Source organism: Ictalurus furcatus, chromosome 10, assembly GCF_023375685.1.
Source record: "Ictalurus furcatus strain D&B chromosome 10, Billie_1.0, whole genome shotgun sequence".
In the NCBI taxonomy this organism is placed as follows: domain Eukaryota; kingdom Metazoa; phylum Chordata; class Actinopteri; order Siluriformes; family Ictaluridae; genus Ictalurus; species Ictalurus furcatus.
In genome coordinates, this window is record NC_071264.1 from 26,870,759 (window position 1) to 26,883,833 (window position 13,075).

At 41.1% G+C, this 13,075-nt stretch overlaps 1 protein-coding gene across 1 annotated transcript in view; it reads left to right on the top strand.

The window, feature by feature from the left end:
• The window catches only part of eml6 (EMAP like 6), a 50,352-nt gene that overhangs the window by 17,620 nt on the left and 19,657 nt on the right, over nucleotides 1-13,075 (top strand). The window contains exons 6-17 of the mRNA XM_053634730.1: nucleotides 1,387-1,522; nucleotides 5,961-6,162; nucleotides 6,848-6,985; nucleotides 8,623-8,879; nucleotides 9,265-9,474; nucleotides 9,556-9,723; nucleotides 10,000-10,106; nucleotides 10,309-10,409; nucleotides 11,393-11,579; nucleotides 11,685-11,790; nucleotides 11,879-11,972; nucleotides 12,075-12,175. Coding sequence (XP_053490705.1) covers nucleotides 1,387-1,522; nucleotides 5,961-6,162; nucleotides 6,848-6,985; nucleotides 8,623-8,879; nucleotides 9,265-9,474; nucleotides 9,556-9,723; nucleotides 10,000-10,106; nucleotides 10,309-10,409; nucleotides 11,393-11,579; nucleotides 11,685-11,790; nucleotides 11,879-11,972; nucleotides 12,075-12,175 — 1,807 coding nt within the window. The remainder of the gene's footprint in view (nucleotides 1-1,386; nucleotides 1,523-5,960; nucleotides 6,163-6,847; nucleotides 6,986-8,622; nucleotides 8,880-9,264; nucleotides 9,475-9,555; nucleotides 9,724-9,999; nucleotides 10,107-10,308; nucleotides 10,410-11,392; nucleotides 11,580-11,684; nucleotides 11,791-11,878; nucleotides 11,973-12,074; nucleotides 12,176-13,075) is intronic.

The window sequence follows — 13,075 nt, forward strand, 5'->3', positions numbered from 1 at the left end:
CGAAACCGGCTTGGTGAAACAGTGACTAGGGATGGATCAGCGAATGACCGTTTATAGCTGCTGCAACATAAGTGAGAACAGAATCTAACTTGTTTCACAGCCATTTCACAACATTAAATGTAGCTATAAATGGATAAAATAAACAAAAAGTATGGCAGTCATTCTTTAATGAATAAATAATCAAATAATTGTTGGTAAATTGCTGTGGTATGAGAGATAATTATTTTCCTGTTACAGTACACCCTCAGATGTTTAATTCCTTACTTAATAAACTACAGAAGATTCAAAAGTAGCCTCTTTAACTAACCCTCATATCATGTCGGGGGGGGGGGGGGGGGATGGGTTACATCCGTTATGTTATGGGTCAGAATGACTTCCACGGTACACCCAAAAAACAGCAAAGAACAGCTTATGTTCTTGTCCGAGACAAGCCATAAAAAGAAATATTTGCATATAAGTTCATGACCCTAAATGAGGGAAAAGTCAAAAAATGTAAAAGAGAAAAAGAGAGATTAACCAGATTAGTAAGAACATTAAGATTATTTCAGACGTCTCGAATGTGGAGATGGGTCAGATTGACCCATAACATAACAGGAGGGTTAAATAGCAAATAACAGGATAGTAAAAGGCAAGTATTTCTTCGTTCGTTTAAAATCCTTTTTAAGCAGGATTGCACAGGGATATTTTCCAGCATGTTCACAGAGCGGTGTAAATTGGACAGAAGGTTGCTCACATGCCGCTAATGTCTCGTGTTAGATGTGAATTTGGTCAAATCCAGCATATCCTCAACAAATATAAACCTCTACAGCCCTGATTATAACTAAACTATACGGTGGTTGTTTTTACAGCATGGATCCGAACACAGAGCATCATATAGAGTGCTTAAAGTGAGCGCTGTCTGCCAGATTTCTCCAATAAATTCGAAAGCTTTTGCATATATTACTTATCCAGCAGCACAGTGCAGCAATCCCTGAACGCTTCCTCTCCACCTCCCCAATGCTTTTAATCTCATTAATCCTTCAAAGCTCCGACTGAACTGCCAGCTGAAAGTCTCAACAGTAACCTGGATGTCAGAATAAAACCTAGGCCTTAATGTTCAGCAGAGAGCCTTGTATGCAGATAATGTGTTGATTCACGGTTATGGTTGCATCTTAGGAGCAGCGATGAGTTGCTCGAGCCTGTGATTATCGAGTCACTGTCGATGTGCACCCGGATGTCTACTAATATGAGTAATTGCTAGGAACAGATATAACGGCTGCATTACTTCTCGCATGTTTCCATGATTTGCTCTTGCACGATGGGATTTGTGTGTCTGCATGGCTACCATATCTATATAGAATAGAAACGATTTCTTTTAGACTGTTTTGTTTTGTTTTCCCCCCGTAGGCTGGGATCTTCAGCATGCACTCGTGTGAGGAAGGTTTTGCCACCGGGGGACGCGACGGCTGCGTGAGACTCTGGGACGTGGACTTTAAACCCATCACTAAGATTGACCTCAGGGAGGCTGAGCAAGGATATAAGGGTAGATCTGACATTAGCTTCACTCTGTTTTATGTTCCTTTTATAATAATAATAATAAACTTTATTTGATAAAGCGCCTTTAAAAGCGGCTTCTCAAAGCGCTGTACACAAAATAAACAGTACACAGAAAAATAAAACATATAAAAGTTAATAAGAACAACAACGTTAATAATAATAATAATAATAATAATAAAAGAAGACATCAGCAGTCAAATGCAAGTTTAAAAAAGTGTGTCTTAAGTTGAGCTTTAAAAATGCCAAAAGTCTGAGCTTCCCTGAGTTCAGGAGGAAGAGAGGTCCAAAGTGAAGGAGCATAGACAGAAAAAGCCCTGTCACCCATAGATTTTAAGCGTGTTTGTGGAATAGTTAACAGATTACACTGTGAGGAGCGCAGTCTGCGATTTGGGGTGTAAAGGATTAATAAACTAGATAAGTACTGAGGAGCCAAGCCATGTAATGCCTTGTATGTCAACATCATGATCTTAAAATCGACACGGAACCTGACCGGGAGCCAGTGCAAGGACTCCAAAACAGGAGTAATATGTTCACATTTCCTGGTTCCTGTCAGGATCCTGGCAGCAGAGTTTTGAGCATATTGCAATTTGTTGATTGTGGATTTAGAAACTCTGGCCAAAACGGCGTTACAGTAATCCAGCCGAGTGACAAATGAGTTAATCAGCTTTTCAGCCACAGAGAAGTTTAGCATAGGGCGCAGTCTAGCTATATTTCTGAGGTGAAAAAAGGATGCTTTAACAATGCTCTGAACAAAAGAATCAAATGTAAGGCTGGTACCGAAAAGGTTCAAGGTTCTTCATTTTACTTTGAGTCTCTAGAACAGAGCCATCGACCAAAAGAGACAGTGGACCAGCTTTGAGAATTTGATGACGGGAACCTATAAGCATAACTTCGGTTTTCCCGCTATTCAAGCACAGAAAATTATTGTTCATCCACGTTTTTATCTCAGAAATACATTCAGAAAGAAAACAAACATCAAGGTTTTCACCAGATTTTGAGTGAATGTAGATTCTGGTATCGTCAGCATAGAAGTGATAACGGAGGCCGAGCGATCGCAGCAGATGCCCAAGCGGAGATAGATAAATATTGAAAAGTAAAGGGCCTAAAACTGAACCCTGAGGAACACCAGTGAGTACAGAGCTAGTGTCAGACCTGTACACACCCATAGACATAAACTGGGAACGGTCAGTAAAATAGGATTTAAACCAGTTTAAAACTGTCCGCGACACACCAAAAACACTTTCAAGTCAGGTAAGTAAAAGACCATGATCCACAGTATTGAAAGCAGCTCTAAGATCAAGAAAAATAAGAATGGATGTAGCGCCAGAATCAGAGGCCATCAACAAGTCATTGGTAACTTTGACCAACGCCGTTTCAGTGCTGTGAAATTTACGAAAACCTGACTGAAGGGGTTCAAAGAGGTTATTAATTGTAAGATTCTTACATAGTTGACAGGCAACAACACGCTCAAGCATTTTTGACAAAAACGGAAGATTTGAGATGGGAAGAAAATTGTTAAAATCATCCACAGCAACATTTTCTTTCTTTGGCACAGGTGTAACAGCAGCAGCCTTTAGTACTGCTGGAACGACCCCAGTCTCCACTGGTTCATTTATAATGCTGAGGATAGTAGGGCGCCAAACATTGCAGCACGACTTAAATAGGTTTGTGGGAATAGGATCCAGCAAGCAAGGGGTTGAGTTCATGCTGGATACCTCTCTTGTGAGAGCCTCAGAATCAAGCAGTGAGAAATGAGTGAAAGAAACACCAGTGAACCCAGATGGACGAAGGAGTGAAGTGGCAGAGTCAGGTGTGACAGAAATTTCTTTGCAAACATTATCAATCTTAGAATTAAAAAAAACTGAAGAAAAGAATTACATAGCTGCTGAGAAACAAGGTGGTAACAGCAGTAACTTGAAGGAATCTGTTTATGGTTTGGAACAAGTGTCTGGGATTATTTTGATTGTTTACAATAGCCTGAGAGAAGTAAGAGGATCTTTCAGTCTCCATTAGTGCTCGATAATCACCCAGAAGATCCTTCCACGCTTGATAGTAGACAATCAGTCCGGTAAGGCGCCATTTGCGCTCGATTTTCCGACAAGCAGCCTTTCTAGAGCGCAGATTGTCATTATACCAGGGAACAGAGTGGGTGAATGTGACTTTATGTGACCTTAGGGAAGCAAAAGAGTCTAGGTTAGTAGCAAGAGCAGAATTTAACTGCAGAACTTTCTCCACGAGCGATGAGGGATGCAGATCGCTTAAAGTGGAAACAACCAAATTGGAGAAAACTGTCTGATCAATAGACTTCCACTTCTGGAAGGTTAATGTTGGGATGTTAGGCTCACTTGGATGATACAGTTCCAGATTAAAAAAGACAGCTGAATGATCAGACAGTCCAATGTCAACAGATGAAAACTGCGATACAAACGAGCCATTTGCAATCACGAGATCCAGGGTATGGCCCTTGTTATGAGTCGGGTCAGTTACAAACTGTGTGAAGTTAAAACAATCAATTAGCAACAGAAGTTCCTTAGCCGCCACAGAGTCACTACAGTCCACATGAATGTTAAAATCTCCCACAATTAGAATTCTGTCAAGCTTCATTCCCAACGTTGACAGGAAGTCAGCAAACTCTGACATAAAAGCTGCATGTGTCTTGTCCATAGAGGCAGAGCCACACCATTTATATCAGATGTTCAACAAATGTTAATCTTAAAGCCCTCATTCACAACTCAATGACAACAAGTATTTCAACACTGAAATACTAATTACCTCTTTAGTGGGGCAAACTATTTAAAAACCGTTACTGTTCTGTGTATTTATTGTCCTACACTCGTCTCACACTGTTGTGTAAATTTGCACTTTATGTAGTCTTGTGCAGGGTACTACTTTACTGTTATGTGTTGCACCGTGGCCCTGGAGAAATAACTTTTCATTCCAATGTCCACCAGCTATATAGAGGAATGACAATAGAAACCCATTTGACTTTTTAGATGTTGCCCCATTTAGCTTAGATGGTTAAATGGGGCAAAAAATGAGAACTGCAACAAGTTTTAGAAGTCCATTGGGGCATGAATCATGCTGCCCCATGCTTGGAAAAGAAGTTGAAGATAGGACAGCTTAAGAGGTTGCCAGATTGTATTAGTTTGAGAAAAAAAACATTACAGCCTCTAAGGTTTTGTTTGATAGCAAAATAATCAGAATTCAATCTAATTTCTGCAAACAAAGTGCAAATGCATAGTGTGTCTACTGTAAATGTGTCCCCCTTTTCCAATACCCAGATTGCCTTTTTCGGCCTTTTGTGTGGTTTGTGCAATGTATTTGGGTTGGAGAGTTTTACTGAAACCTGGTAACCCTGGTTAATGAGATTAACTCTTCTGTGACAAGGAGAAACACACCAGCTGTATTGAACACAGTTAAACAAACGGGACGATGAAAAAAAAAAGACTTCCTTATAAAGTATTTCTTATAAAATGAAAAAGGTTTAATTCTTTTATAAACGGTTTTTGTTTGTTTGTTTGTAATTGTTGATACCTGATTTTTTTTTAATTGATCAAATCTGCCATTTTGCTTAGTAAATTTCTCACAAAATAAGCACGGGATCATGAGCAGGAAATGAAAGTTCGAGGTGTCTCTGCTAACAAAACTGGATGATGTATGTTTACTGAGCTATTAAAGCCAAAACGGATTTAACGGCATTGAAAGAAGAAAAGGCCGGTGTTGTTTTTCTGTGCCTGTGGCACTTACCGATCAGTGTAAATTGGACAGATGGTTGCTCACACGTCACTCACACGTCACTTTCCTGTCATTTCTTGTTAACCCCACATTTTAAAAATGCAGAAGCATGATTTATTTTTATTTTTTTACAGGATATACCAGCAAACTGCTGTATAATGAGTGTGCTTAGAGTAAGCACTGCTAAATTTACTACTTCAGGAAATGATAGCACTGAGCCAAGAAAACACCCTGAACCCTTCATCTCCACATTTAATCTCATTAATCCTTTAAAGCTTTAATGGAATTGCAGAAAAAAAAGTCCTGCACCTCCACCAAACCTGCTCTTCACTTCTAAATCTAATAAGAAAGGTACAGTTTTAATGCACAGAAGTCTCATATGCAGATAGGATGAAAGCTTGGGTCAGAACCAGTGATGACTTTACCCCGTGATTACTGAGTCATTGTTTGTCGACAGATATGTGTAATTTATAGGTACAGATAGAGCAGCTGCATTTCACACGTACTTAGATTTGCTTTCGTATGCTTTAATTTCTGTGCTCTTGCACTGCCATATTTTTAAACTGCACATTGCAAGCTGATAATTTGCACTCGAGGTTGTTATGGTCGCATCACGCTTCGCTGCCCTTTAATGCTCTGGAGTTTCTCTAGTGTGCACTCCTCTTTTTTTTTTTGTCAATCTCCCACAGGTCTGTCTATCCGGAGCGTATGCTGGAAGGCTGACCGTATCCTAGCCGGTACGCAGGACAGTGAGATTTTTGAGGTGATGGTGCGAGACAGGGATAAACCTCTTCTGGTCATGCAGGGTCACTCTGAGGGCGAGCTCTGGGCTCTGGATCTTCATCCCAAACAGCCGATCGCAGTGACCGGCAGCGACGATCGATCCGTCCGGTCAGTGTCTTCATTTCTTTTGGTCAATATGTTTCCCTGAAAGCGATCGAAGCCATGATGCCTTTTAGATTTCAGACATATTCTCTCTGCCTCGTCGCATTGCGTCAGCCACGTAAGGAATGCTCTTATTGGAAAATAATCAATGACAGCTTGGTGTGAATGAGTTACTGTTACCACGGTGTTGATTATTTTCTTATAACGGCACCTTCTTAAGTGTTTTATTCTTTTTATACCACAGCACTTTACCAACTATTACATTTTTATTTATTTACATCTGCAAACAAGTGAGTTCCTGTTCTCACTTACGTTATAGCTATACGCATATAGCTATAAATAAATAGACAACAAAACGCAGCTTGTAATGTCGCCAAGAAATCGAAACGCCCTATATGAATTAAACAATGTGTAACGGTCAACTCAAAGTCGAATCTCTTTCTCACTGCGATCATAGCACGCTAGAGTTCGCACAGAAGTGGACAGAGCACTCACCTCACAGCAGTCGCCGGATTTGCTCCTGCGTAATCGAACCACACCGAGGGGGAAAACACACACCAGGGTTCAATTCAGATGGCTGCTGCATATGTGAAAGCACCTGTAGAAACAATATTTTAATGTAATGTCTAGATGATGTGTTAAGGACGTCACAGCGTGTGCCATTTCTGACCTGTCCTTGCCCCTGACGTAGGCTCTGGAGCCTGGCTGATCACACCCTCATCGCTCGGTGTAACATGGAGGAAGCTGTTCGCAGCGTGTGCTTCAACAACGACGGCTCTCAGCTCGCGCTTGGCATGAAGGACGGCTCGTTCACCGTGCTGAGAGTCAGGTAAGCGTGCCGAACAGGATTAGATTAAACACTTTTTAAGCATTAATCAAGGGTTTTCTTTGATACAATTAAATCAATGATTTTCTTTATCTTTGCTTAAAGTGCATCTATTATGTTTTTTCAAATGTTAACTTTCATGTAGTGTGTTATATATGTAGCTGTTTGTGAATGTCAAAACGTCTGCAAAAATCAAAACTCACGACAAACGGAGTTATCGACTCCCGAAAGAAGGAATCGATTCTGAACAGCTGAAACGAGTCGTTAGTGATTCCAGACTTTACGTCCTGTACTAACCTACGTAGGTTTGTAACAAAAAGCCCCGCCTCTGGTCTTCATTGGCTGCTCGCTGACAGACGGAGCTGAAACTCGTTACGGTAGTGGGCGTTTCCTTTTCGAAACACGCTGACAGCAGTAGACCAATCATAACAGACTGGGACATCTGACCAATCAGAGCAGAGAATGCTCTCTGAAAGGAGGAGTTTAGAACGAATCCTTTAGAACGGATCATTTAACGAGTCATTTATGACAATGGAGGAAAAAAGTTAATGCTGCAGTTTAAATTATGAGCACGTTAAAGTGTTTTTTGATCTCGGATGCGTGTGAATCTATCGTATGAGACCTTTAAAACAAAATTAGACACATTTCAAAACCATAATAGGTGCGCTTTAACAAATCAGCACTTTAAAACCTTAAACCTGGGATTAATTCATGTGTCAAAAAATTGAACACGATTCTCCAAACAGTCAGTTATGGCATTTTGTGGCCGTGTGTAAAAACCTAGTATGTGTACATATACAGTACATCAAGTACAGAAAACACAATGCACTGTTTAAATTGAATGTCAAACAGTACAGAAATGACAGAATACCCATAATGCATTTTGATATGGAATATTTTGATCTGATTGTCCACCATTATGGATTTTCCGGTCTCAACAAGCAAACAGCAGCATCTGCTCCTGAAAGCAATCGTTATCATTATCAACAGTTTTATTCTTTGCTTTTGAGTAAAATCTAGCATGAAGACTTTTCTGTTTATGATCTCTTTTGTTTTCTGCAAACATGTAATATGTACACAATATAGATTTTAGAAGTAATATTGTTTTTGAGAGAAATTACTATTGTGATTCAATATTTGTTGGACCACAGTAGTTTTTCCAGGTGTTTGAGTGGAAAATGTGAGTGATTTTGTGTAATGTTCATGTCTAATCTTGACCTAAAGCTCCTCTCACCTTATTTTCATAATTAGAAAAGAAAGAACAACGTTGCTTAAGAGGTTTGTGGATCTTTTTTTTTCTGCCATTTTCATCTGGCTGATTTGAGCTGGACGGGACTATAATTGGTAAAGGGTGATTCGAAGCCTACCAAAGTACCAATCAGAATTAGCCATCTGCTAATTTACCCCAAGTATAGAAACTAAAGTGTCTTCTTTCCTGCTCACTCGGCCTCTTCGTTCCTGAGCAAAACAGTATCAAGTTCAAAAGCAAGTTATATATACGCTGTTTTAGTTGATGAGAATATGATTTGAAATCTGTACGATTTGAAATCATGTTGCCAGGGGCTTTAAAAGGTGCTAATAATTATGCAGCAATTTATACGCCCTTATATCGTCACACATCTATTCCTCGTTCTTCTCAGGGACATGACAGAAGTGGTCCACATCAAGGACAGGAAGGAGGTGATTCACGAGCTGAAGTTCTCTCCGGATGGCTCCTACCTGGCTGTGGGGTCTAACGACGGCCTGGTGGACATCTACGCCGTCGCACAGCGCTATAAAAAAGTGGGCGAGTGCAACAAATCCTCTTGCTTCATCACCCATCTGGACTGGTCTGTAGACAGCCGCTTCCTGCAGACCAACGACGGTGGAGGGGAGCGATTGTTCTACAGGATGCCAGGTACATGAGCAATGGATAAAGCCATCTAAGATGCTTCACTTTTCATTCTTGGTCTCAGAACCAAATCACCTCGGTTTTTGTTGGTGTCGCATAAAACCACAACTCTACAAAGACGTTAAGCAGCGTTCCCCGTTCTAATTCTATAGTTTTGTGCTTCCTTTACTCTGGAACTTTCTTCCTTTTACAGTTTGACATTCATTCGCAATCTTTAACTCCCACCCTTAAACGCACCAATTTTCGGAGTCCTGTCAGTTATTCTAACCATACTTTTGATGTTTGTTGGCTAATAATAAAGAGATTATGTGAAGAAGGAAGAAAACAAGCAGGGTTCTGTGTTGTTGTCTTGAGATAACTCTTCAGGCTTGGTGTTCTTTTGCCTCCATAGCCGGAAAATTCCTTCCTAAAGAAGAGGCCAAAGGGATTCACTGGATGACCTGGACCAGTGTCTTAGGGCCAGAGGTCAATGGGATCTGGCCCAAGTACTCCAACGTTAACGATATCAACTCCGTTGATGCCAACTACAGCAACGCCGTGCTGGCGACCGGCGACGACTTCGGCCTTGTCAAGCTCTTCCGATTCCCGTGTCTTAAAAAAGGTGTCTAATTATTAATAATAAGGAATTGAATACGAAATAAAATTAAAGCGCCCCATAAACATGCTCTCTGTCCATTTGCAGCCGCCAAATTTAAGAAGTACATCGGTCATTCCGCCCATGTCACCAACGTGCGCTGGTCACACGACCTGCAATGGGTGGTGAGCACGGGCGGAGCCGACCACTCCGTGTTCCAGTGGAGGTTTCTGCCCGAGGGTGTGATGAACGGCGTGCTGGAGCCACTTCTACAAGGTGAAAACGTCACCGTGACGGTTCATCATGACCCTCTGTCTCGTAGGACTAAATAAACAGAACACTTATGATAACTGGCAGTGAACGAAATAGACATATACTCGTCGGCCACTTTAATAGGAACACTTGTACACCTGCTCATTCAATCAGCCAATCGTGTGGCAGCTGTACAATGCATAAAATCATGCAGGCCAAGAGTTCAGTTCATCTGAGAGCAAGCAGTTAATACGTTTTAATTTCACTGCTGCATTACACACGCGTCTTGTCTCTCCACAGAGGGCTACGCTGACTCCAACAGCGGTGACTCGGACTCGGACCTCTCTGATGTTCCCGAGCTGGACTCGGACATCGAACAGGAAGCTCAGATGAACTATGAGCGTCAGGTAAGACTCGGAGCCTCCCTTCCACTGCACTGCACATTCAGACACAACATTTTCATCAGCCTTACACATAGAACCGATTATGTTATTCCCTCTCAGTGCCAGTGGCTGTTTTGTGCTTCAGTGGCTAAAGCCTTTAGCACTCGTTATTTTTACAGCTGACTGGCTGATCATCCCCCAGCTCACACTTACTGTTTACCCTCAGGTGTATAAGGAGGATCTGCCTCAGCTCAAGAAGAAACTGGTGGGCTCTCTGAAAAGGCAGAAAGCTCCGGATGAAGGGCTACGGCTGCAGTTTGTCCATGGGTAAAGCACAAATTTGTTTTTGTTTTCTTTTATTCTCTGGAAAGAACATGAGCACATAAAAACATAAAACTATGTAAATCAGCTCAGCTCTGTAACTCTAATGGATTCCACCTTTGCATAGCGGTTCTCATGGCAGCAAACGCAATGAATAGCTGAGTATCTTCGCTCGAGACCCGCACTTGTGCACTGGTTTCTTCGTCTGCCTGGGATACTCAAACACAACAGGGTATAAATAAACAAACAGATCAAGTACTAACACAAAACAGGTGTACACAATCAGATAACAAAGCATTGACAGAAGTAGAAGAAAAGCCCCTCCAAGAAAAAAAAAAAACAAGCACATGGGATAAGCGCTTGTCACCCTGGAAACCACAAAGCAAAGGGGGAATCCGTGACAGTATGTCAATTACATTAATGCTTCACGTAAGGAAATTTTGATAAAAGCGCCTGCTAAATATTAAAGAATATATCAAAACTATATACTCCACCAGAGCCTCGAAGCAGTTATAAATTGTTACGTTGTGCTTGTACGACAACGCTGGTGAATTCTCGAATCTGATTGGTTGTTGTTGTTGACTAATTTTCTATAACAGCAGATCTGATATTAGTGCCGGCTTTAATTCAAATGACGTTTTTAATTTTACTTGTTTGTATACGTTATCGTTTCTATAGTAACAGATCACACAGGGTCTTTTACAGCGATCACTCCACATAATGGAAGAATAATAAACGGATTTTTATGAAACGTTGTGATGTAACAAAGAAACTTAAGTTCGAGAGAGAGAAAAAAAGAAAAGGTGGTGAGGGAACGACTGTTCACAGATACTATAACGTGGTATTCAGGTGGTAATTGTGGTAAACTCCACTTCATCACACTACCCTGTTGTTGATTATTTTCCTTTAGCAGCATGTACGGAAGTGTTTTAACACTTTCTTATTGATTGTCTTATAGACTTTATTCTCTCTCTCTCTCTCACGTGCAGGTACAGGGGCTGCGACTGCAGGAATAATCTTTTCTACACGCAGGCCGGGGAGGTGGTGTATCACGTAGCCGCTGTAGCCGTGGTCTATAACAGACAGCAGCACAGCCAGCGCTTTTACCTCGGTCATGACGACGACATCCTCAGTATCACCGCACATCCACTGAAGGATTATGTAGCCACAGGGCAGGTACGTCACAGCGGACTACAACTCTGAGAGCAGTTTGAGTTTAATTCACTTCAAATTAAGTCCTAACCACGTTGTGTATGTGTGTGTGTGTGTATTCCTGCCCAGGTGGGCCGAGACCCAGCCATCCATGTTTGGGATGTTCAGACGCTGAAGTGTTTGTCCTTGTTGAGAGGGCAGCACCAGAGAGGAGTGTGTGCTCTGGAGTTCACAGGTGAGGCAACTCTCCCATAATACACACTAAACAAAGCATTTACTGTGATTCGGCAGTGCGGAGATTGTTTTTTCTTTGCCGAGTTCAGCGGATGGAAAGAGCCTGGTGTCTGTCGGCATCGATGAAGGTCACTGTATAGTGATATGGGACTGGAAGAAGGGCGAGAAACTTGCCAAGGGAAAGTAGGAACCTCTGAGCACTATTCAATACTAATTAACACAAAATAAAAGTGTAAAATGATGACAACAATGTGCCGTGTGTGTGTGTGTGTTACCTTTCTGTAGGGGACATAAAGACAAGATCTTTGTAGTGAAAGGCAACCCGTTCCGTATGGACAAGCTGGTTACAGTTGGCGTGAAGCATATAAAGTTCTGGCAGCACACAGGTACTGATTATCCCGTCTCATGCTAAAGGGCATCTTCCCTCTGATACATTTACATCCATCATATTTAAAGTCATGTTTTCACTGAGTAAAGTTTTTAAGTGGACTAGTTTTATAGTTTTTTTCCTTTCGGAGCTGCTAATTACATGGATCATATGCCATATAATGCCATTTATACAACAGTTAGTTCTACTAATTTGATTGGAGAATAGCACTGGTACATTTCCGTCTGTGCTCTATCCAGCTGTGGCTTCCTTGGGAACTAACAACACTCTTGTACTTAATATCAGCACGGCTGTGATTACCTGTGAATATCGCTACAGCCGAATCCCAGCTGATATTCAGTGAAACAGCACTGCTGCGCGTGCGATAGTGCTTAATTGAAGTATACAATCGGTAGCACTTTTTATTCAGATAGACTTAAATGCTTATATTCGATAAGTATGTGGTAATAGAAATGACTTCTAATTACAAGTACTGTGAGTACTGCTTGCTAAATTCAATTCAAATGACGTACGACACAATAAAAAGACAATTAATTCGCCGTGAATTGAAGCTGCTCGTGTGACTCAACCGTATGCAGCGGCAGCTAAAGTAATGCTGAACGTGGCAAAAATATGTACTAGTTCTGTTGAAACACTGGAAAATTAGCAATGAAATATTCTCAATTTGATGTTGTAAATCTCCTTATGTTTGACCACTATATACTGAAACTAATTTCATCACCAGCATTTGTGTTTGTTTATCTCGATTGTCCCCCATGTTGCAACCTGATTGGTCAGGAGGTAATAAACAAACAGAGTGACAACGTACTTGACTTCAATCTACACTTTTCTAAAAGCTTTGAGAAGCTAAAAAAAGCTAAAAAAAAAAAAAAAAAGTGGCTGCTAATGCTTGTGGGGA